This window comes from Doryrhamphus excisus, linkage group LG13, assembly GCF_037039965.1.
Source record: "Doryrhamphus excisus strain RoL-2023G ecotype Guam linkage group LG13, RoL_Dexc_Guam_v1.1, whole genome shotgun sequence".
Taxonomy (NCBI): domain Eukaryota; kingdom Metazoa; phylum Chordata; class Actinopteri; order Syngnathiformes; family Syngnathidae; genus Doryrhamphus; species Doryrhamphus excisus.
The window spans coordinates 2324737-2350437 of NC_136369.1; the positions used below are offsets into that span (position 1 = coordinate 2324737).

The 25701-nt window shown below is 39.5% G+C and overlaps 1 protein-coding gene across 7 annotated transcripts in view; it reads right to left on the reverse strand.

Moving 5' to 3' along the window:
- The window catches only part of cbfa2t3 (CBFA2/RUNX1 partner transcriptional co-repressor 3), a 47743-nt gene extending 22264 nt beyond the window's left edge, over positions 1-25479 (reverse strand). For 2 of the 7 annotated variants that reach the window (XM_078795595.1, XM_078795589.1), the window contains exons 1-2: positions 24503-25479; positions 1396-1551 (exon numbers count right to left, since the gene is read on the reverse strand). In XM_078795595.1, coding sequence (XP_078651721.1) covers positions 1396-1525 — 130 coding nt within the window. In that variant the 5' untranslated portion in view covers positions 1526-1551; positions 24503-25479. The remainder of the gene's footprint in view (positions 1-1395; positions 1552-24502) is intronic. The other 5 variants (XM_078795590.1, XM_058088348.2, XM_078795593.1 and 2 more) reach the window with 3 other exon arrangements.
- Between the last annotated feature and the right edge of the window lie 222 nt (positions 25480-25701).

Consider the following 25701-nt stretch of genomic DNA (forward strand, 5'->3'; position numbering starts at 1 on the left):
CATCTATCTCAATAAAGTTAAAAGTTCCTATATGGAAGGACAGCAGTGACAAGCACCTTCCAGCTGGCCCACGTCTGATGCAGCGGTTTCTGTGTATTTTAGTGTCCATTTTGCAAGAATAATGATGTCACACTTACATTACTGACATTACCGACATTACACATTCTGTAGAAAATCCATCCATCCATCCATTTTCTACACCACTTATTCTCATTAGGGATGCAGGCGTATGCTGGAGCCTATCCCAGCTGACTTTGGGTGAGAGGCGGGGTCCACCCTGAACTGGACGGCAGCAATCGCAGGGCACATATAGACAAACAATAACAAAAAGTCATGGTGCATAATAAATAGGGTTGGGTATCATTTCGATTTGAGCGAGTCAATGAGTTCACTTCATTGTGAAGCACATTGGGCGCCTTGAAAAGTGCTATAAAAATCTAGTCCTTATTATTATTATTATTATTATTATTATTAACCATGTTAGTGAGTTCCTACTAAGCTGAAGTGCAGAATATCAAACAAGTAAGAAAAAAGCCTTGATGCAATAAACAAATGTTATGTGATTCTTTGTATGCATTAAAATGTAAAATGGTTCTGTGCCGACCTTAACACAAGAGGAGGGTTAAAAATCCACACATTTAGTTTTATCAGGTGTTAAAAAACATTACCGGTAATGTCTTTCATAGAAATATATATTTTTAAATGTGGTTCATGACTCTCCTAGCCAAAAAGGTTCCCAAATGAATGCTTGTTTTTCTATAGCGTATGTGTTCTATGGTTGGCAGTTAACCTAACCAGGGTGTACCCCATCTCTAGCTCAAAATTGACTAAGAAAATAGATGGATGAATGGAATTCCTTCTGAAGTGACAATTGTCTAAATAGCATAAAACACATTGTAGTCATCTGCTTTAACTCCTAATTGTGTTAATGTAAGTAGCGTCACCAATATCTAAGCAACAATAAATACATATCAAAGACTGAAAAGACGTGCAGAAGTGTTTTCTTGGTTTTGCACTTTTCCCTACTTACACCATCGATGCACATACTGTAATAGTATATGCATGCTTTTTGACTGGTGTTAATGTGTAGCCACAGCCTTTCACACAATAAAGTACGTTTACCTCGAATACAACTGTGTGGCAGCACTTTACCTTGAGGTGTTTGTTTAAACAAACTCATTTATAACAAGTTCGTTCCAATGAGGTTTCTACGATGTCTCAAAGGTAGAATCGGTGGCAATTTTCTCAACGAGGTTTTCTCATAAGCTGTTTCACTAGATTCACTTTGTTCTCTGAACCTGCTTATCTTGCTGACATGGTGCTCGAGCACAGAAGAAGAGGAGTTCAACATGGAGTAGGTTCAACGAAAACAAACAAAGAAGTGAAGGTATTTACTTGATTTACTGGTGGCGGGGGTGAACGAAGCATTACGACTGGTTGCTTGGCTGACAGCCGGGGGCGGAGGAGGCATGGTGGGTGGGGTGGATCTGGGCTGGGTTTTCACATCCGCAGGTGAATCTGGCATTGTTCCAACCTTCTGCACTCTGCTACCTGGCAAGGAGAAAAAAGCAAAGGAGAGAAAAATGTTAAAAATGAGTTCTTGAACTGAAGACGAAGAAAGAGAGAGGTTAAAAAGACCAGCGCTGACATTGTCACCTGGGACCCAAGTGTCCTAAAAAACCACAAGCTCCATCAAAACAACCGAAGCAAATCAATGCAAGGTGTGGAAGTGGTTTAAACTGTGTATTGTCTCTCTGCTGGTTGCAGAAACACAAGCCTGGGAGACATACAGTAACACCTGCTCACCCACTCAGCTGCTGCTGACTGAGACCGAGCCCCCCCCCCCCCACCCCACCCCCACTCCTTCACACACACCGTGTAGCTTTGACATCCCAATCAGTGGCCCTGCGATCTAACATCCAGCACACACAAAACACACATGCACACACTCCTCAACCGGCTGTCCCCTCTCGTCCCCCCCCCCCTCGCTTCAGACAGCCAACTTGACTGCCAGTGACAAGTGCAGCTGGATCTGCTGCTGTCCATCACTTGGGACTGACTTTCAGCTGAGCTCCATCTCACTACCAGAGGCTCCACAGTCTTCTGCCAGACACCCTTCCAGGACCAAACAAGGCAAGAGGAGGCGCGGTGGTGTGAAGCAAATGGATGTGGCACGGATAGCGAAAAGAAGACCTGAGTGGACGTGGTCACGAGCATGTGCTATCTTCTATGTCTATATACATATATGGATATAAATATCATCCAAACCTGCCATAGACGATGTTTACATCAACATTTGGTTGCTTATTGTGCCGTGGCACACTAGTGTACCTTGAGAAACCGTCAGGTGTGCCGTGAGGAATTATCCAATATCACTTTTTATAATTAACATTTATTAATCATCATTTGCAAATATTATGTCAATAGCCATTATGTCAATAGTATACATGGACCCAAATATTCCAATTGCATTTGGTTTATTTGCTCAAACGGAACAAATTGAACAGGGATGGAATATTCCTTTAACCAATCCGATTGAGGTATCTTGTACCCGCTCAAACGGAAAGTTGTCAGACTGCGTTCTTCTTCGTGGTGTTTTTCTTCTTCTGTTGTTTATTGGCGGTTGGCAAGCAGCTTTCGTATGCATTACCGCCATCTGTGGAACAGAATCTAAACCCTTCTATACTTTATTCACAAGTGCAGTTTTATTTAAAAAAATAAAATATATATCTATATAAAACATGTCCTGAGTTTAATTATAAAATATTAGCAAGATTAAATTTGATCTTTTCCTGTTTAAATTTATCCTGGGTGCGTTCTTTCAGCGCATGCTCAGATATGACGTAACACGCAGATCCAGACGTTGTTCACTTTTAAAAATGGAGGCCAGCAATCGGCACTGGACTAAGCAAAGTTTGTTTTTGATTCAAACTAAATTTCAAGACTGGACAGACGAAAAACTGGCAATACGGAGTTATTCCAACAAGTGAAAGAAAAACTCGGGGAAACCGGTATCACGTGATGTTGATGTTTACGTTTTATGGGCATGCCCTATTGACTATTCTGTTTGATTTTCTACATGACGGCGCATGTAGACAAGAGATTGGAATATTCCTTTCCATGGATACAATTTTTTCCCGAAAGGTCATTCGGAAAGAGAAAAAGTGGTGATGTAAAAACGTGGCTACTGTGGAGTGTCTGTGGTGTAAAGACTGGCAGAGCAATGTAATATTGGTCCGTGTGGCAACACCTACCTTGTTCCTCCGATAGACTTATTGATGCACATGTGAGGTTGTGGTGACATTTTGGAACATTTTTGGTTAGTGGTGTGCCACAAGATTTTTTCAATGCAAAAAAACGTGCCATGGCTCAAAAAAGGTTGAAAAACACTGCTGTAAAGGAGTGAAAAGCTTCCTTTTGTTAACAGTGTCACACATTTTTCTCTGTTTCTCACTGAATAATGCATGAATCCCGAAGAGAACTTTCAGGTGGGTTTTTTTTTACAGTACAGTTTTAAAGGTGCACAACTTGATGACGGTCCAAATTAGAATTGCCGGGTCTTGCCAGATGTCTGCACTGCACCATATGCCATTCTACTTTTGTGATGAAGTAGTGTTAAGTCATTTTTTCTGCTTCTGTTTGCCCTTTTCAGCTGCTGGAAGCACATCTTTCTTGCAATATTACAACCTGAGCACAGGCGCATGACGACTTTGGCGACGAGGTGTGGATGAACGCAAGCAAGTGCAATATGTACAGAAACCGGTGCAACATGTACATTCCAGGTAAAACAGTAGAACAATGTTGTCAACATATGTGCCATTTGTCTAACATATTCTCTCACCTTTTAGTGAAAATGTTTGTTTTCAAAATGCCAGCGCTGTCATGAGATTGGTCTTAGTGATGATCCGCCTACACTACTCCTAAAAATAAAATCAAAATAAACCCAACAGCGTTTGTAAAATCCCCAAAGATTTCCTCCGACCATCTGTAGACTGCTTAGGGATCTATTTTATAGCGGAAAAAACACTTTAATTGTAATCACAGTCTGAATAAGAAATCCATGTACGTTAGGGTGCATCAAATTTGAATGGGAAATTTTAAATTCATAATATCAATTTGGCTGGTATTCCATTTTTTTCTAATGAACATAAAAATGTCTTTTGCAAAGTTTTGAGGAAATCCATTGAGATTTAGGTGTGCCACCTCACACATAAACTTTTGCAAAATTTCGGAAAATGTGCAATTTCTAGTCCAATTGCCAAAAAGTTGACCTGGAAATGTTGAGTACAATGAACTTCTATACAGCATCATTTTCTATAGGGTTGTAATAGGAGTACTCCTATATAATAGGAGTATAAATACCAACATAAATATGAAGCATCAGCAATAGTGTCTACTCTATATTACTGTTGTTGATGTTATGCTTGCTCAGCTATTAGCTAACTGTCATTAGCAAACTGTAGCTAGCTAATGTTAGCTACAGTAGAGGCAATGAGCGCTAAATACCTATAAATATGACTACAAATCATTCAAATTACAAAGATAAAACCACAAATTTACTAGTAATATGTAATAGGAGTATAAATACCAACATAAATATGAAGCATCAGTAATACTGTCTACTCTATATTACTGTTGTTGATGTTATGCTTGCTCAGCTATTAGCTAACTGTCATTAGCAAACTGTAGCTAGCTAATGTTAGCTACAGTAGAGGCAATGAGCACTAAATACCTATAAATATGACTACAAATCATTGAAATTACAAAGACAAAACCACAAATTTGCTAGTAATATGTAATAGGAGTATAAATACCAACATAAATATGAAGCATCAGCAATACTGTCTACTCTATATTACTGCTGTTGATGTTTTACTTGCTCAGATATTAGCTAACTGTCATTAGCAAACTGTAGCTAGCTAATGTTAGCTACAGTAGAGGCAATGAGTACTAAATACCTATAAATATGACTACAAATCATTCAAATTACAATGACAAAAACACAAATTTGCTAGTATTATGTAATAGGAGTATAAATACCAACATAAATATGAAGCATCAGCAATACTGTCTACTCTATATTACTGTTGTTGATGTTTTACTTGCTCAGATATTAGCTAACTGTCATTAGCAAACTGTAGCTAGCTAATGTTAGCTACAGTAGAGGCAATGAGCACTAAATACCTAAAAATATGACTACAAATCATTCAAATTACAAAGACAAAACCACAAATTTGCTAGTAATATGTAATAGGAGTATAAATACCAACATAAATATGAAGCATCAGCAATACTGTCTACTCTATATTACTGTTGTTGATGTTTTACTTGCTCAGATATTAGCTAACTGTCATTAGCAAACTGTAGCTAGCTAATGTTAGCTACAGTAGAGGCAATGAGCACTAAATACCTATAAATATGACTACAAATCATTCAAATTACAAAGACAAAACCACAAATTTGCTAGTAATATGTAATATATGTATGTATATGTATGTATGCGTATTTCCTCAACAAAAACTCCTGGCTTATTTTGCTTCAGTCCTATTTCTGAGATGTCACAGAGAAGCCATCAACAGTTGTTTCTGTATTTAAAGAGCGTCACGGCGGAGTGTGCAGTACGAGGGTCATTGACACAGTGATCCTCAAGAGCAAAAGGGGGCTCTCCCAATGAGAGACACTCTTCTCAACATAAACACACCAGGTTGTAGATAGAAGTTGGTGTAAATAGAAGCGGCCATTCTCTTCTAAAAGAAGCACACAAACAAGCCATCCGTGCTGACAAAGTGTTGGGCTGTTTCCTGCGGGGATGCAACCATATGGCTCAGTGAGCTTCCTCTTTGATTAAATGTGTGGTGTCATTGTATGGGATGTCTTCAAGCATGCACCTCACAGAGACGCCATGAAGTTGTTTGGTCATTTTTACCTTCTTCAGAACATGCGGAGTAAAATAGAGGCAGGAAGAGGAGGATAAGGGGGCCGCCCAGTCTGTTTACTCCCTCTGTGGGATTATAGACAGCTGTATAATCTGAACAGCTACAGGGACAGAGCTCACACGTACACACCAAGCTTGGGATTTCACTTTTTAATACATTAGGAAGTCTGCTAGGTCTGCGACCCCATCTGTGGCCATCTGTGCACCCACACTGCGATGTGCTGAAGGACGAAACACTTGCAGAGATAGCATATGAGAGCGAGAGAGCGAAATGTTCAGGTGAGGTTATGTGGTTAAATCCAGGTATGGCCCCATACGCCCCTTTACGAGCCACCATTAAGAGGAAGCAGATGTGTTGCTATCAGTCCAGCACCGACTATTAAACTAGAAATAAACAACAATTCATCTCTGCTCTGTTCTCTCGTGACTTTTCAAACAGCTGTACATGTGCACGTTTGGTGTAATCTGGCCTAAAAAATTGCTCACCAAAGAAGCCCTAAAATGTTCTCTGTCTGCTGCACCCCTCCCCCCTTTTGCACCATGATGAAACAAGATGAAAAACCACTCACAGCAAGACACCCAGAACCATCTATCATGCAATATGCAGCTGCACAAATGCATGCACATTGCAGCAGAGTGTATTGCTTCTTTTGGGGTCTCATTATAGATTTCAGGAATTATGCCTATGTCAACAAACACAGCATGTACAGCGGATCCCCGTATGTTTGCAATTCAGCATTCACGACCCAGCAAATTTGGGTTCTTTTTTTGTGAAAATAGGCAACTTTTTCTGCAAAAAAACACATCTCCTAAGACACAATGATACAGATAAAAGGTATGTATTTGTGCTTCACTACTAATGTTTGTTGATTAAGCATTAAGATTTCGCACTTTGTCCAACAGTCCCTCAACAGTCATGAACAACATTACCTTGAACTAGGACGAGTCGTGTTGAGGGCACTAGGCCTGGGACTCAAAACAAAAAATAAAAACGAACTTGATAATCATTCCCGCTTTGCATCATCTCTCACCTCCAAATAAGCAGAAAGAGAATTCCTTCTGGATTCAGCACATTGACATGTTTGTTCCATAGTTTGTTACATTTTTTACATTCAGTATATATATATTTACTCCAGACTCCATTCACTGTATTCACAATATCTGATCAACCTCAATGTGCAATATTAAGGGCTCTAAATGCAATATACTAAGTTCTATATGAAGTATTTCCATAATGCCTCATATTAACTCACTAGCAAGATCTCAGTGTATAGACTGGTCATATATCTCATCTCGTTTCATATTATCTACATACTGTATTGCAGGGGTCTCAAATTCAATTTACTTGGGGTGCATCAGGTTTTAAAAAAAAACCCAAAACGCATTTATTAAAAATTGGAAAAAAAAAATCAATAAAAAAACTATCTTCAATGTTTTTGCTTCTGCTGTACCCTAAACTTTTTCAGTACTTTGGTTCCGGTTTTCCACACCAAAATATCTGATAAAACATTCCACTCTTCTCAAATATCTTAATTTTTATTTTTCTATACACAAAATAAGATAAAAAAATAAATAAACAAATTAAAAAAAAAGACGATAAATCAATCAATCAGTAATAAATAAGTAAAATAATAATAAAACAGCAAATAAGAAAAAGATAAGAAACCACATACAGTTGGTAGAGAAATTATTTTTTTCATATTCAAATGTACAGTATTAACAGTTATTTAACCTTTAACATGAACATTAATGAAACTTAATCATTTGACCCAATTAGCAAGTTAGCATCGTACTCAGTTCCATCTGGGAGCAGCGTCGTAACTTTAACAACATGTTTGATGAGATGCTTTATCTTGACGTGTATTTTCCCTTTTATTCCAAATCATTTCCTGCATTTATTTGTACCCAGCGTCATAAGCCTTTAGCTTCATTGCTAATCCAAAGCAAAACAGGGCGGGGTAACAGGGTAGGGTAACAGTATGGGCGGGGCAAAATCATGTTAATTGTGTCCGGTGTGCACACAGCTTTAAGCTGTCATTTCAACTTTAAACTTTGGTATCAAGGTGGGGGCCTCAAACTAGCGTCTCACGGGCCGCAAGTTTGAGACCCCTGCTGTATTGTAGTATATAACTTTGGGAAAAACTGTTGATTTTTGTTAATACTTGGGTTGTTTATATTGTTTATTTTTCTATATTGTGTATTTTGTACTGCTTAACTGATTCTGTACTCTTGCTGCTGTGCAATACAAATTTCCCCACTGAGGGACGAATAAAGGCATATCTTAATCTTAATCTCTTAGAACAATGGTATGAAGAGAGTGAGCCCTTGTGTCAAGTCATACAGTCTCTTTGTCTCGGTGAGTGTAGGCGGGGGCTGCTAGCATACACACAAAGTGAAGAAGCGTGTCACGAAGCAGACATGAAATAAGTACATTGCAATACATTGTCATATATTTCTAATATATTTTTCATTGCATATTCCATAAAAGGAATGTTAAAATCTCGTCTCGTCTCGTTTTTGTTTGTCTTGTCTGAATCGAGTGACACCCCAAAGGAGAGCATGAGCAGCGAAGGGTTTGGAGAAGTATGAGCAAGCCATGTGTTAAAAATATACAGTAAAGTCTCGTTATATCGATATCGGTTAAAACGAATTACTACTTATTACGATACTATTTTCATTTCCCGGCAAATTTCTAGTCTTTTATGATATAATTAGCTCCGTTAGTACGATACCCGGTTATTATGATAATCCGGTTACTACGATGCCCTTTTCATCTCCCGCCAGCCAATTTGGTCTGCTTATATCGATACAAAAGCAGCTTAAATCAATCTTTGCTTAAGGATTTCAATACCAAAAAAGAAGACGGCGAACGGCTGCTTCCAGTCAACTTTATTTTTCACACTTCCACCACCAGAGTGCAGCACACACAGCGGAAAACACCCGTCCCTCGCGCCTACCCCTCCGGGTGGCAACACCTTCCCTATCGATAGTTCCGGGGTGAATTATGTCCCGGTAACCGGTAATCACTACAGCGTAAGTTTATTTTTATTTACTGTAGTACAAAATGTATTGTAGTACAAAAGCATGCTAGATACGCAATCCATGAACTCAAGGAGAAAATTACATGCCATATCAAAGATCCGCCCACTTTTAATGCAGTTCGGCGCAGGATCGGATATATGGATAGTCTGGTTATATCGGTATTTTTTCCGACTCCCGAGAATATCAATATAACGAGACTTTACTGTACATTTTTTTATGGTCGTATAAATTGGCCATTCAGTGGCAGGTGTGGTAAACACCATCTTGTTATGACAGAGATACATCATTGTTTGCCGACTCTATGAATAATATCTTTGTGTATGTTAGTATGTGTTCTTGCCTGCAATGGAAACACAGCTGGAACTTATTAACTTTAGCCAACCACTGCAAAGCAGTTCCCTTAAATCCTCCTGTCTATTCAATCGCTGGTACTCCACAGAGACTCTTGTCAGTGACCACATAGTCCTAAAACTCTCTCTCAGTCTCCCGCTTATCCCTCCCTCCTTCCCTCCTTCCCACTGTAATTCGCCCAGTCTCCAGGAATGCTGTTGTTTTTAATTTCTCCCAGCTGCTCTGGCTGGCTGCCCAGCCGCCTGCCTTCCCACATCTGTTCCCTATCAAGCCGCTGAGGAGTCCACACAAACAGAGCCTGAGCCTCTGGCCCCCAGCCCCCCACCAGGCCTGCATATCAAAACATAGGGTTTGCAGCTCTAGGCCCTGGACCGCATCTTCAGATACATCACCTACAACACCCCTTTGCTTTATTACTATCTCCTGATTCCCATCAGGAAAAAAATGCTAAAGTTCAATCTCCCGAGGACCAGGAGCATATGTTCTCTTCGTATGGCTAATAGTGCTTGCTATCATCGTTAGGTAAGATCTGTTTATTTGTGTCAGCACCAGTCCGTCCCAGACTCTGCTTCATCTTGAGCTGATTTAGAGTTCAGAGGCTTTTAAGTCTTAACTAATGACAGGCCTGTGTGGTGTGGGTGCACACACACACACACACACACACACACACACACACATGCTGTTAGCTGAATACATATACTCATGTTGCGGACAGAAACACATGCAGTTGAACAAACAAGTCTAACAAAAAAAAGGAGGTGGGCTGGGGGTTGTTCTCCTTAATAGGCACTATACCAGTGGTCTCAAACATGCGGCCCGTGGGCCAAATGTGGCCCGCAGGACACAAGTTTGAGGCCCCCGCCTTGATATGAAAGTTTAATGTTAGTGCGGCCCGCGCAAGTTTGGTATGGATGCTGTATGGTATCATGTACCCGGAAAAAAATATTACGTTTGATTAATGTTCATGTTAAAGGTTAAATAACTGTTAATAGTTATCCTCCCTATCCGTGTGGAAGTGGTAAGTTTTTGGCTATTTAAGTTTAAAGGAAAATAACTTGAAGGCTACCGTTTAGGTCGCTAGCTCTGTAGTTTGCGAGTTAGCATGTGTCTCGAGAGCCTGCAGTTGCGCAATATGTTGTAAATAAAAAGAGTATAAATGTGACTATAGTCGTGTTTTGTCATGTCTACAGGGCTCTAATAATGCTTTGTTCATTTTAATCTGAAAAAAATAATTTGTCTACCCACCAACTATATGTGGTTTCTTAAGTTTTTATTATTTACTGTTTTATTATTATTATAATATTTATTTATTTATTACTGATTGATTGATTTTCTTTATTCTTGATTTGTTTATTTATTTTACATCTTATTTTGTGTACAAAAAAAGTAAGATATTTGAGAATAGTGGAATATTTTATCAGAGATTTTTTTGTAGAAAATTTAAACCAAAGCAAAGTTTATTCATTTTTCTGTTTTTAATAAATGCGTTTTTTTGTTTTTTTTTGAAAAACCTAATGCGACCCAGTCTCGCCCAGACCCTAGTTCCAGTGGCCCCCATGTAAATTGAGTTTGAGACCCCTGCACTATACTATACTACATGTTTACCACTAGCAACTCAATAGAAATCTATATGTTTTACTTCCTTTTAAGTGGGTGCCTTGGCAACAAAAATCCAGATAACCGGAGGACAGGCTGCAAGTGAGTATGGATTAAAGACAATTTATCCAGGGTTAACGGTAGAGGAGTTGTATTTCTGTCTCTCTGAGCTGCAGGGATCCTGTCATCCAGCGCTCATATCTGTGAAAGCTGTTATTGATGTAATTGTATTGAAGTTCTAGCGACCATCTGTTCTCCTTTGGGAGGGCCTGGCTCCTCTTGTCGGCAGTGAAGTGGTTATGTGCAGCGTATCGCTGCTGCAGACGCGCTCCGAGAAAAAACTTCCTTTTCAGATTTTCCCAAAGGCTGCTAATAAAATCCAGATGCTAGACTTGAGCTGACTCCCTCACCTCTCCTCCCTTCTCTTTCTGTCCTCCCTCTTCATCTTGTGTCATTCTCTTCTCTTAGCCCCCCGTCGTCTTTGTCTGCCTATAACAATACTAATAATTTTTTGTACCTCTTTCATCTTCCGCACTGGTTTCATGCCTCCTAACAAGGATCCATCCATCCACACCTTTTTTTTTTTTTTTCTCCAGCCACTAACCTTCCTAAATAAAGGAAAGTATTTGTGACATTCAGTCAAGACAGGCTAGGCCAAGAACAGCTCCTTGGCTAGCCAGACACATCTGGAGTGTGTTAAGGTGGCAGTAGTACCAGCCTTCTATCCACACACATTGAAAGAATTGTTTAACGATCACAATACATATTCAGAAAGCTTGCATTGCACTCTCTTGCAGAGCATACAGAGACACGTTCACACCCCACCCCCACCCATATACAGTAAAGTCTCGTTATATCGATATTCTCGGGAGTCGGAAAAAATATCGATATAACCGGACTATCCATATATCCGATCCTGCGCCGAACTGCATTAAAAGTGGGCAATAATGTACTCGACATTGTTCTATAGTATAGAACAGGGGTGGGCAAACTTTTTGACTCACGGGCCGCATTGATATGACAAAATTTACAGGGGGATGGGGGGGCAGACTATATATTTTACACGTTACAGTCCACCTGGTATTATTGTATCTGTAAAATTGTCATGCAATCTGCTATTATTATTTATTATTTTATATTTATATTTAAATATTTGAAAAATAATAAAATATTATAATAATTACAATAAAATTAAAATAATAATTATTATATTATTATTATGTAAAATGTGCAAATATAACAATAATATTATATATAATTAATATAATAATTAGCATTAATATAATAATTATAATAATCATAATAGTTCTAATAATAATTATAATAATCTAATAATAATAATAATAATTATTATTATTATTATGTGCTTGTGTCCCTTTTTTCAGGAGCACTTTGTAAACAACAGACCATGTCAAAAAACGAAATTGATAAAACCATCAAAAGGTTGGCTCAGGCCATGATGCCAGGTTGTATGTTGAGTTTAAATGAAATACTTTGGAAAGATTGGGCGGGCCGTATTCAAACACTTGGCGGGCCGGATGTGGCCCCCGGGCCGTAGTTTGCCCAACCCTGGTATAGAACAATGTCGAGCAGCTTAAATCAATCTTTGCTTAAGGATTTCAATACCAAAAAAGAAGACGGCGAACGGCTGCTTCCAGTCAACTTTATTTTTCACACTTCCACCACCAGAGTGCAGCACACACACACCGATTCCCGCACTTCCTGGTTCACAGGTCATGCTCAACCCGCCCCACATAGCTGGCCAAACACATGCCTGCAACAGAAGAACCAACTGCGTTCGTGGTTTCTCTCCACGAACGGCAGCATGTACATATGAAAAACAGTGATTATTGCAAGCGATAAAAAGATATCTGAATACAACACAATTAAATACATGTATTTGTACGCTTGTGTCTTCGTTGGAATAGGTGTGTATGCTATGTCAGTTGGTTCTTCTGTTGCCGTGTTCTTTTTTGGTATTGAAATCCTTAAGCAAAGATTGATTTAAGCTGCTTTTGTATCGATATAAGCAGACCAAATTGGCTGGCGGGAGATGAAAAGGGCATCGTAGTAACCGGATTATCATAATAACCGTGTATCGTACTAACGGAACTAATTATATCATAAAAGACTAGAAATTTGCCAGGAAATGAAAATAGTATCGTAATAAGCAGTAATTCGTTATAACCGATATCAATATAACAAGACTTTACTGTATATGCAACTATTTGACAATTAGTTGGTGTGCATCCGGGTAATCAGACAAGCTGCACAGGCATGGGTAAAGTGTTACTAATGTTGCAGGGACACGGTGTTTACATTCAGGTTTTGCAGCTCGAAGATGACTTGGAAGTACAGGCAAAAATGGAGTTAATTTAATATCTTCTGAACTGATGCACGTGTGCGTCCCGTGTTTGTGTGTGGCTCCAAGGGTCTCTGTGTGAGAGGAGTTTGAACACCTGAACATCAATAACTGTCATGAGGGCCACCTGGGACCCCGCAGCCAGCTTGCACCATGGGCACACAGCCATCACCAGCACAGCTGCCACAGAGAGCCAGGGGGAGGGGGTAGCGGAGGAGGTAGAGGAGGAAGTAAAGAGAGCAGAGACACACACATGCAGGGGAACGTCCATTTTTTTTGTACGCCTCTGTTTTCGCGGGATTCGAAAAAAACTCGTTTTTTTGGCCAGACCCGTTCTAGTCACAGAATCCTTAATTATGTGTTAATTAATTCAGTATAAATGTCTACTTTCTTTGTTTTCATAAGCAATGTGTGCCGAACACTGCTGAGGCGTTCAAGCGCACTGCGTATTTTTGCACGTTTTTTTTTTTTACATTTTTAATTACAGCTGCAAAATAAGACACCAAAGAAAGTTGCCACATGTATAAAAATTGTGACAAATACTACTAAATTCAAGATACAACACATAAAGTTTACAATAAAGTTCAAGGGAGCAATCATGACCATGTTTACCAACATTTTGTCATTAAAAGTTATGTTGATGTCAAATGTTCATATATACATTTTGTTAATCATTTACAATTATTTTGCATCGTGTTCTACCGGTAAAACTATAATTCTTCTCCATAAAATGTTTGAGGTGTCTGGAATGGATTCATTGGATTTACATTATTTCCTATGGAAAAAAAATCAGACCTTTTAAAATGGATTAATGACAACCCAAGGTTCCACTGTATAAGAGAAGACGGCTGGACTTGCACATCTGGGATGGAAAAAAAAAAAATGAAGAGACTGGATTTACATGCAAGAAGCTTCTGCTCAGCATTGCCTCATTTCCCGCTCATCTTCTTTCCCTCGTCCTGTCAGCCGTGAGCCTAATTTTGCCAGCTGAGAGCTTCGCCTTGGGCTGCCACGTTCCAGCATCGGCTCAGACTTCCTTCCCCATCTCCAATGACCTCAGTTAACAGGCGCCATCAGACATGACATAATTCCTCTAAATACCCAAAAGACGACTGATACTAGCATGGGATGAGTTCCACACCTGAACTTGACCTCACCGATTTGCAGCAATGAAATGAAACTTTCGACCTCGCTGATTCCGGTATCCTGCGTTCTTCCATCTGTGGGTGACCTCATCTATCGGTGACGTTTGCTACTGAAAATTCCATATGTACATCCAACCAACTAAGTCACAATAGCGACAAAGCAAATAAACTGGAGGCACTGAATAGGCTTTTAAATACATTATAAATGAGCGAATCCACTGAATCCTTGCCAGGTAAAAAAATATATATATATATAAATGCAATATTAAAAAAATTATTGAATAAATGCATTTCAAAACACTAATGTAAAATTAAAATTTCCCCACTGAGAGACAAATAAAGGCATATCTTATCTTAATATCTTATCTTAAAGTACCTTGTACCCTCCATTTACATACAGTACAATGAAACGTGCATTTTTTTAATTGTTATTATTCAAATTGTTATGCTGATTACACCCTGCCACAACACACTAGCTATTTTCTAGCCGGCTAGCTACTGGCTTCACCACAGGGGTTGTGTCCCCTTGCTTGCATTAATGAGTTGTCTGTTTTTATCTGTTTTTATATCTTTAGAATGCAGAGAAAAGAGACAGATATGTGTTCATGTCTCACATAGGGATTGTGGTAAAATTGCTGTTTTCCTGTTAGTTTTGTGTCAAACTCAGGCACTACTTGGAATTTTAAATTTCCATAATTTTTTTTATTTCCATAATGCCTCATATTAACTCTATAACAAGATCTCAGCGTATAGACTGGTCATATATCTCATCTTGTGTCATATTATCTACATACTGTATTGTATATAACTCTGGGAAAAACTGTTAATTTTGTTGATTTTGAGCTGTTTATATTGTTTATTTTTCTATATTGTGTATTTTGTACTGCTTAACTGATTCTGTACTCACTGTGCAATACAAATTTCCCCACTGAGGGACGAATAAAGGCATATCTTAATCTTAATTCTTAATAAGGCTGCCAGATTCAGACCAAAAGTCAAAAGAATTTAACTGTACACGAGTGTAAACATCAGCACTTTATCTATTATACCACGTCTGTACAAAATGACACCGTCAACTACAGCAAAGCATGCTGAGAAATGCTTCATCTGACCATTCCGCAACTGCCAACTCCTGTGAGTTACACATCTCAGACATTGTTGTGTTTTTGTGATGATATAAAGTATAAATTGAGACTAACATTGAGACAAACAACAACACCAAATCTGCAGGTTATGAAAATGTGCAAATTTCAAGCAGGAATAATCGGTTGCAGAACTGCATTTGTGTGGATGCTGACAAACGTGATACCCAAGGTTCAGCAGAGCCCGGTCATGAAAAAGTCAAGTTTAGCATTGCACAATGAAAATGACAAGGGAAATGAAATGACTTTACTAAACTACTCATTCACGATCAATCAGGTCATCCAACTAAACGAATGCACAAACAAAAAACACCTGCAGCTTCACCCAGCTCCAATTAGCTCATCAGGCTTTTAATTACTCCGTTAATTGCATACAAGCGGCATGAAGGGCAGCCTGGGAATAGGGCAAAGGGGGTCTCATGAGGACTCATTCTGACAAGCCTGACAAACAAAACGGATGTTTGTTGTTTTTTTTTTTTTTTTTTTTACCAACAGCAGTACCAACAGGGATGCTGGGAATAGTAGCCAAGCTGGAAATAAATCGTGATGTACAGAAACGACGCATCGCTTCCTGTTGGAAATCAGCGACATGTGACGCTTGACACCGAATGTGTAGAGAATAAAGCGTTAGATGAAGCTGAAGGTCAAATAAAGAGAGTTTATGCACGTAGATGTGCTGCATCTGGATTAGTTCATGTTGGTCACAGGTGGGGGGTGGGGGGGGGGGAGCAGGCGTGGGAATGTCTCACTGTTAACTTTAGGGCATGCCGGCTTATTGTATTTGTGGGAGAGTTTGGCTGGAGTCTCCACAGAGTGACCTGTCTGTCACAGAGCTCCGCTATAACACAAACATCCTCTTAAATGTAACACACACAAATGCATCGGCAAAGACCATACGGAAGCTGACTTTATGTTTGATTCCCACATTTTATTCTCCCCTAAATGTATATTCATTGATCTTTTAGTGCACAGGGATGACTGCCTGTCTATCTCTCCCCTCGCATGGAGCAGATGTTCTCCCTCCGCTTCTTCCAGGAGCATTGTTTGAGGAGGTGTATCCAGGAAACAGTGGCCGGCGCACACTTCCTGTGTGACAGGTGTGAGATGTAGGCCCGACAGCTGCTGTCCTGCCCTCTCTCCGCTTCTGTCTCCATCCCTCTCTCCCGTTCCTCTCGCTTTTCCAACCAGCTGCAGCACAGCGTTTCAGTGTTTGTCCTGACGTCATAACGGCGGCCTGCTGATTTATGAAGTACTAAAGACTTAGATTTGACCCTGGCAACGCAGGCGTAATTGCACGCATTGAAATGGGACTTTTCTTTGTCCGTAATCACTCACAAGACCTATTCCTGAATGTGTGTCACTCAACATTCATTAGTCTTCCTCTTGCTTCTTCTCATTTTTTTAATTCGGGTCAGTGTTAAAAGTCTGCTGTGTCAGTACGTACAACCTCTTTATTTGCCCCACAGACACAGTAACAGTAGTATGGAGGACCAAAACTGCCAAAATAATAAATAAATAAATAAATAAAAGTGGAAATAAAAACAAAAATGAAAAAAAAATCAAAAAATTAAATACAAAAAAATAAATATAAATGGAAATAAAAACAAAAAAATTTTTTTTAATTTTTGAATCTTGTTTTTTATTTTTGTATTTATTTTTGCTTTTATTTATTCATGTATATATTTTTTTATTTTTGTTTTTATTTCCATTTATATTTATTTTTTTGTATTTAATTTTTTTTTTCATTTTTGTTTTTATTTCCACTTTTATTTATTTATTATTTTGGCAGTTTTGGTCCTCTATACAATAGCTCCTGAAATAAGCCATGCAAAGGTAGGGGTGTTCTGCATTATGCCCCCCCCCCCCGCCCCCCCGCCACCCCCTCCCTCTTTTAAACACGCCTGGAACCACTGGGATGCAGTGCGATGGGGGTGTTGATTTGACAGGTTCAAGAGAAGCTCTGACAGTTTCTCTACAGCCAAAGCACGAGGCAAAATAAATACCTGCTATGCTCCTACGGGACACTCACTCACTGGCTGCAGGACAACAAAACATGGGAGATGAAAGTAGCGCACATTATTGTTTATTATGTGACAGAGAAATGGACATGAGTTGGCTATGGTCATGAATCGGATCCACCGTTGTATCCACATACGTTTCAATATCATGCCACAATATGAAATACAGTAAAGTCTCGTTATATCGATATTCTCGGGAGACGGAAAAAATACCGATATAACCGGACTATCCATATATCCGAAACTGCGCCGAACTGCATTAAAAGTGGGCGGATCTTTGATATGGCATGTAATTTTCTCCTTGAGTTCATGGATTGCGTATCTAGCATGCTTTTGTACTACAATACATTTTGTACTACAGTAAATAAAAATAAACTTACGCTGTAGTGATTACCGGTTACCGGGACATAATTCACCCCGGAACTATCGATAGGGAAGGTGTTGCCACCCGGAGGGGTAGGCGCGAGGGACGGGTGTTTTCCGCTGTGTGTGCTGCACTCTGGTGGTGGAAGTGTGAAAAATAAAGTTGACTGGAAGCAGCCGTTCGCCGTCTTCTTTTTTGGTATTGAAATCCTTAAGCAAAGATTGATTTAAGCTGCTTTTGTATCGATATAAGCAGACCAAATTGGCTGGCGGGAGATGAAAAGGGCATCGTAGTAACCGGATTATCATAATAACCGTGTATCGTACTAACAGAGCTAATTATATCATAAAAGACTAGAAATTTGCCGGGAAATGAAAATAGTATCGTAATAAGTAGTAATTCGTTTTAACCGATATCGATATAACGAGACTTTACTGTAGTAACTTATGCTGTTTATACAGTAGTTAAACTAATGCATCATTCATTATAATAGCAGTGTGATACAGCTTGATCAGATATTATTAGATTGTTATGGCAAAACTAGAATGAGTATGATTTATATCAGGCAAATCGGTAGGGTCATGTATCATTTGCATATTAATACTTTTGAAAGGTGTCCAAACCGGTATTTAAAAAAAATATATATTTTCATGCAATTTTATCAACTTCAATCAGTCATAATTTCACCAATATGAAATAAATTCACAACAAATTGTCATAATCATCACAGCAAGCCCAGCATCGATATAGAATGCACACTACTGTAAGCGTATACACAATTTTAATTAAAAAAATGATCATTAATGTTAAGAATTCCATACATACGGAAGGCATATAAATGTCAATATCAGTGATAACAAATTATGCATCCCTAGAAATGGAAACACATAATGTTCCTCCTGCTTCATTTTGAAGCATTGACAGAAATATGTTTTGTTTCTTGCTAAAAAAAATGTAAAAAATACTAAAAATCTATAAACTTAATTCATACAAAACCTCATAAAGAACTTTAACTGTTGATCTAACTAACACCCTACCAAGGTATACGTATGTACATCTTCTTGTTTTGTTTCATGATAAAAAAATTAACATGTTTTACGGATCGTGTCTAATATTACACAATACACATCTATAAACTGTCATAATTCATACAAAACCTCATAAGGAACTTTAACTGTTGATCTATACGTATGTACGTCTTCTTACCTATTACCAATAGGATCTTCTTTCAGTAACTGACACCATCAAAAGCTCAGACTTTTCATGTCACATGATAACTTATGACTCGTAGCGACCATGCAGCCTCCTTAAACACGTAAAAAAAAAAAAAAAAAAAAACACGCAACCTCATATCATCTGAAGTAAACTGTCCATTTTATAGCGGATTTACTGCTACATAAGGCAACCGATGTTGTCTAAAGGGGTCAGAGTGGTGCGCGTGTGCACGTGACGTGTTGTGCGCATTGGTGCGTTTGAGTGTGCGAGCACAGGCAGAGGAAGGAAGGCTGGAGCCGAGATTAAGGTCTGTTCTCCTAACCGGTAACACAACGGCATTCAGAAGACGGACGGAACCATCTGTGTGGCACGGGATCTGTTTCCATGAGATAACAGCTTTTTAATTTCACAAATATATATATATATATATAGATACATATTATAGAGCGGATGAGCAAGGCAGGCTTATAATGCAGCAGCATGTAAGTCTTAATGATTTCAGTCTGTTCTTTTGTTTACTCCCTGTCTGTGATAAAGGCCACAGTGTCAGGCACAAGGAAGGGGAGTGGTTGCCTTATATCGAGACGTGCTGGAGATATGAACTTCCCATTGTCTGTGTCGCCTTGTTCATCTGGCTTGATTAAAACAGTGCTACTGTAGATTAGCCCAGCTGCTTCCTGTGTCCGACTGTGATCTCGACACACTTCCAGCCATGCGCTCCCGTGAAGTGGCGCAGATAGGAGGCGGGTGCGAGAGACACGACAGGGACATAAGAGAGAAGCTCCATGAAGGGCAGGGGGTCAACGGGCATGCAAGGAAGTACAAGGTGAAGAGGGAAAGCAGGAGGTGAAATAGGCACAAGACGTGGAAGGGAGGGGGAGGAAATGTGTTTCCCCTGTTTCCCTTGAATTCATACCACACATGTCCATTCAGATGTGCTGTTTGTGACTGTACTTATGGACGCTGGAAATGTGCCTTCTTCTTGAAATGCATGATTGGAGGCGCAATTTGTCAATGCTGCGTTTGCTGGGGGAATTCTGGAGAAATAAAGACCCCATAGAACAAATGATGAAAACATATGATCCTCAATAGCAAAGGTCTCAAATGTGCCAAATGTGGCCTGCAGGACACTAGTTTGAAAGTTTAATGTTAGTGCGGCCCGCGCAAGTTTGATACGGATGCTGTATGGTATCATGTACCCAGAAAAAATTATTACATTTGATTAATGTTCATGTTGTCGAGTGGTTAGCGCGGAGACCAGGGTTCAATTCCACCCTCGGCCATCACTATGTGGAGTTTGCATGTTCTCCCCGTGCATGCGTGGGTTTTCTCCGGGTACTCCGGTTTCCTCCCACGTTCCAAAAACATGCTAGGTTAATTAGCGACTCCAAATTGTCCATAGGTATGAATGTGAGTGTGAATGGTTGTTTGTCTAGATGTGCCCTGTGATTGGCCGGCGACCAGTCCAGGGTGTACCCCGCCTCTCGCCCGATGACAGCTGGGATAGGCTCCAGCACCCACGCGACCCTCGTGAGGAAAATGAATGAATGAATAATGTTCATGTTAAAGGTTAAATAACTGTTAATAGTTATCCTCCCTATCCGTGTGGAAGTGGTAAGTTTTTGGCTTTTTAAGTTTAAAGGAAATAACTTGAAGGCTACCGTTTAGGTCGCTAGCTGTCTAGTTTGCGAGTTAGCATGTGTCTCAAGACGCTGCAGTTGCGCAATATGTTGTAAATAAAAAGAGTATAAATGTGACTATAGTCGTGTTTTGTCATGTCTACAGGGTTCTAATAATGCTTTGTTCATTTTAATCTGAAAAAAATAATTTGTCTACCCAGCAACTATATGTGGTTTTATTATTTGCTGTTTTATTATTATTATATTTATTTATTATTTATTACTTTTCTTTATTCTTGATTTGTTTATTTTTCATCTTATTTTGTGAAGAAAAATAAAAATTAAGATATTTGAGAACAGTGGAATGTTTTATCAGAGCTTTTCTTGTAGAAAATCGGAACCAAAGCACTGAAAAAGTTTGTATAATTTTCTGTTTTTAATAAATGCATTTTTTGGGTTTTTTTTTTTGGAAAACCTGATGCGGCCCAGTCTCGCCCAGACCCTGGCTCCAGTGGCCCCCAAGTAAATAGAGTTTGAGACCCCTGCTCTATAGAGACCAAGCTGTTGCAATGACTGTCACTTACAGATAATTGCTGGGCTCCACCTCGAAATTCAAGAGCTTATAATTACAGTGGATGTAAAACTGTAATACTGTATATACCGTACGTATATATACTGTATAAGGAATGGTGTCAAATGGAGAAAAGTCATATTTTTTTACTTGGCCTCCACCCTTTTCCCTGCTCCCACGCTGCGGCGTCAGCAGACCGTCCACCGAATGCGTTTCTCATTCCGTCACATGTTGGGAAGCCGTTCAAGTTCTCCACTCTATTCTTTGACATTCCCCATTTCCCAAGAGAGGATGGGCAGCCTTGTCGCAGTAATGTCAAACACATGTGGAGCACAGAAACACATTGAATAGAGTGGAGAAAGCGGTATCTGCAAACCGCTGTGTATTAGACGAAATGGTCCCTTAGACCCCATTGTCATTCTCTTCATCACTCTGCAGTCTCAACCAATTTGTCCGGTAAGTGCATCACATTTGTGTTGTGAGCACTCGGTGGCGGTCGCAGTCAACCACAGGAAAAGTAATGCATCTCTGTAAATGGGCTGCATTTAAATAACTCATTCACACGCCAACGGAGGCAGAGCTGTCATGCAAGGCATGGACCTGTCTATCACATGAAACTCGGGGGTTCAGTGTTCAAGGACGCATGAATGTGATCACACAGAAGCGACGGTTTTACGACTTGTTCCCATTTTGATAGAATAAAAGAAAAGCAGGGCTCGACATTAAAAACAAAAAATGACTTTCCCATGGGGAATCCTTTTAAGGTGAGAACTACTTGCCTGAACTTGCCCCATGTAAAATGAAAAAACTGCCATAATGATATCATCTAATTTTTGTAGCATCACATGAGAATCTTAAATAAAGAAGTCTTTATCTTTAAGGATAAAGACTTTGCATGGAAATCTGGACTTCTAGGCACTTTTATAAGTTGTGTACCACAATGAAACATTATTGAATAGACACATTTGTGTACTAGTAAAGTGTTTTTAATCCAGAAAAAAATGCTCAATGGTCAAACAATAATTTAAAGTGAGAAAAATACACAGAAATGGAATCACTAGATTTTGTAGCTTATGCAAAATCAGCACTTGGTATTGGATCTAATCGGTGGTGTTTCATTGTGACCACTTCAAATTGTCACAGCAATGTGATTCACTCACCTGTGCCATCATTTGATTTGCTGCCGCTAATAAAATACTTGTTTAGGAGGCACTGGTTCATCACTTTTTGCTGTTTTCCTTCACAAGTTGTTGAAGAATTAGACCATGTTGGCAGGGACGCCATGATACATGTTTTCATAGCCAAACGATCGCTGATTGGTTGATCGCGAACAAGAACGGATGTGGGTAAAACGTGTACCGCGGTCTAAATAAACGATTCTGATTGGTCCATTTCAAGATTTGCAAGGATTGCTTTGCAAATTACCACCGGAATTACGCTGTCTGTGTTTTACCAACACCCAACAAGAACCGCTTTAAAAAAAAACTCTTAGCAGTACGGAATGCCAAAGTGCACTTGGGAATATCACTGATTGGATTTCCTGATTTACCGAATTTTGTTTTAACTTGCCCCGGGCCATCGGTACATGGTTATTGTCGAGCCCTGGAAAAGTGCATGAAAACCTAAGAGTTATAAAAGAAACATCAACTTACACCTAAAAGAAGCGGGAGTGGAAATAAAATAATAACAAATAAATAATAATAAATAATAAAACACACACACAGTCCCTTCAACGTTCGTATTCCAGGTGACAATCAATGATGTCTTTGCCTTGTTTGTGGTGCCCAGGTGTCTTTGTTACGCTGACCACCTGACTGGCTCGCTGTGAGTTGGTAGCGCCCGCCCACCCGAGGCCATCTGTTCTACTCGTTAATTAGGAGGCAGGCTGCTTCACCTGCACTGCCCGCATTTAAATCACAATAATTACCACATGCAGCCCACACATTTATACGACAAACACACAAGTATTGAAGGTTCTAGCAAACAGAAAGCGAAAATAACGCACTTTTACTGTAAAATAAAACTTTATTCTACAGTGTTGTGTTGTCTTATGATGATATAACCATGATGCTCTTATCATGTTGTGGTCAATAGGAAGTGAATAACCACTCAGACTGGGGTCAGAATGAATGGCAGGCCTTTTAAGAGAGCTACTTAATGATTGAAGTGGGGGACATCTGCCTCATGTGGGCGGCTGGTCAGCTCTAGAAAGAAGCCTAGCCGAGATGTGGTGATGGAGGTATCATGTGCGGTGAGGCAGGGCGTCTTGCACTGCGGTTTCACCCCTGCAACCTCCCATCCATTGTTGGGAGACTATTATCAGCTCTTCAATTATTCAGATATTTACCAGCGGGCAATTATACGGGCCCGCGTCCTACGGAGAAAAAGGCCTGAGTGTTTTACTGTTGCACTCAGGGGCGGAAGAGAGCACTGTGAAGGCTGTTCAAGTGGAGGGGCGGGGGGCACAACTTCAGGTTTCCTCACAGGGAGTGTCTCCACAGGGGGTCCATTAAGATTTCTTTTAATTGCCATATTTTCTTTCATTTCTAAACAAAATAACCTTTCTTTTTCTGTGTATAAACACCGCCAATGTATATAAGCATCGAGAAGCCGCCCGCCCTTGTGGGGCACCATTCAGTAAATAGCTCAATTTATCCGCTTTTCACCTCTATCACCTCCAATCCGGTCTAGGTGGACAGGATGTGAAGCGGAGCAAAGATTTTGTGTCATCACTTTGTTTGAACCTGACTTTGATGTGCAGCACCCCCAACTCCCCAACCCCCCTTTTCCCATCTCATCTCTACTTTTATACCCTACAATAAATGTAAACTATGTGAGGAGTGATAAGTTAATAGGCTCATAAATAGGAGTATAAAATAACAGTAAACCATGTTAGCAGTGTAAAATATTATTAAAACATTTTTATACGGTTATTTGAGCAGATATTTTATTATTAGCTGAGTAAAGTGATAAATAATGCTGTTTATAAAAGAAATACACAAAGGAACAACAACATGTACTCTTTCTGTCACTGACATATAAACCCTGAATGGGTAATATAAACTTCCATGGACAAAAAGCAACAACCAAGCCAAAATTAATCATTTTTTTTAATAAAAATAAAAAATAAATGGTTACTTACTCTGTGAAGGATGAGGTCAAGCTGAGGTAAGTGAAGAGGTGATAATCCACAGTTTCTACAACAGCTTCTGTATTGCTTCAATCCTCATTATTTTGGAGGGAGAAAGCATAAAGCTAAAATATTATGGAAACACTTTCCTTTTTTTTTTTTTTTTTGATGAAATATTGTCAGGAATGAGAGGCACAAACCGCCACCATCAAAAACATAAAAGAATAATATTGAACTTTCCTTTGGCGGTTCAATTGGGCTTGTGAGTTTCCAGCTTGGACCACTTATGAGGTATTTATTTGCTTTATCATGCGGCTCAAACGTTATGAATTATGTCTTTGGTTTTGTGAGATATTTGAAATATCACAACTCGCCCCGTTCGTGTAAATCCACTCTCTTAGTCATGGTAAAAACTGTACAAAATTGCAGTTTTTTCGGATTTCTTTTAAATTAAAAAAAAAAAAATATTCTAACTTAAGTCATTAAATCCTGGTGAGTCCAATGCAAAAACAGTAGATACTAAGATGCGGATCCTTGAGTCCTTGAGGGTGCGTCTGGATCCTCCTGCGACTTTAAAACCGTCTTCTTGAGTTCAGTCGCAGCTTTCAAGGCTGAAAGTCCAAACACGTCCGATGGAAATAATTCCTTTTTGTTGTTGTTGTTATTGGAAGGAAAAAAAAAAAAAGCAATTATTGACACTGTAAAATACGTCAGTGTGCTCCTTCTTCTTGTTCTTACTCCTCCTCCTCCTCCTCCGCCGACTGTTAGGCTTTGGTGCCAGCGGCTTTACTTGTCAAACATGTGCGCTCATGTTGAAGGTGTCTTCAGTGGTGAAATAAGGCTTTTCCGACTTGTTTTTGTCCTCGCTGATAAATGGAGCTGGCGAGCCCACTATGCGCACTAACCGCGGCTCTCTCTCTCTCTCTCGCCTCCTCCGCCTCTCTCTCTCTCTCTCTCTGTCCCCTCTGGAGCCTTCTGTCTGCGTTTAAACACCATCTGGAACTCTCTCTCTCTCCTATCTCTCTCTCTTTCTCCCTCTCTCTCTCTCCACTGGCTACCCTTCTAAAATATCAAGACATAAATGCGACGCTATTCTTATCTAATGCAACTTATGTGCAGACAAAAAGCTGCAAAAAAAATGATTCATTGTAACCCATTTGTATGAAATCACATGGTGCATTTGTGTCCCTTGTAATTACTGCAACTGGGCG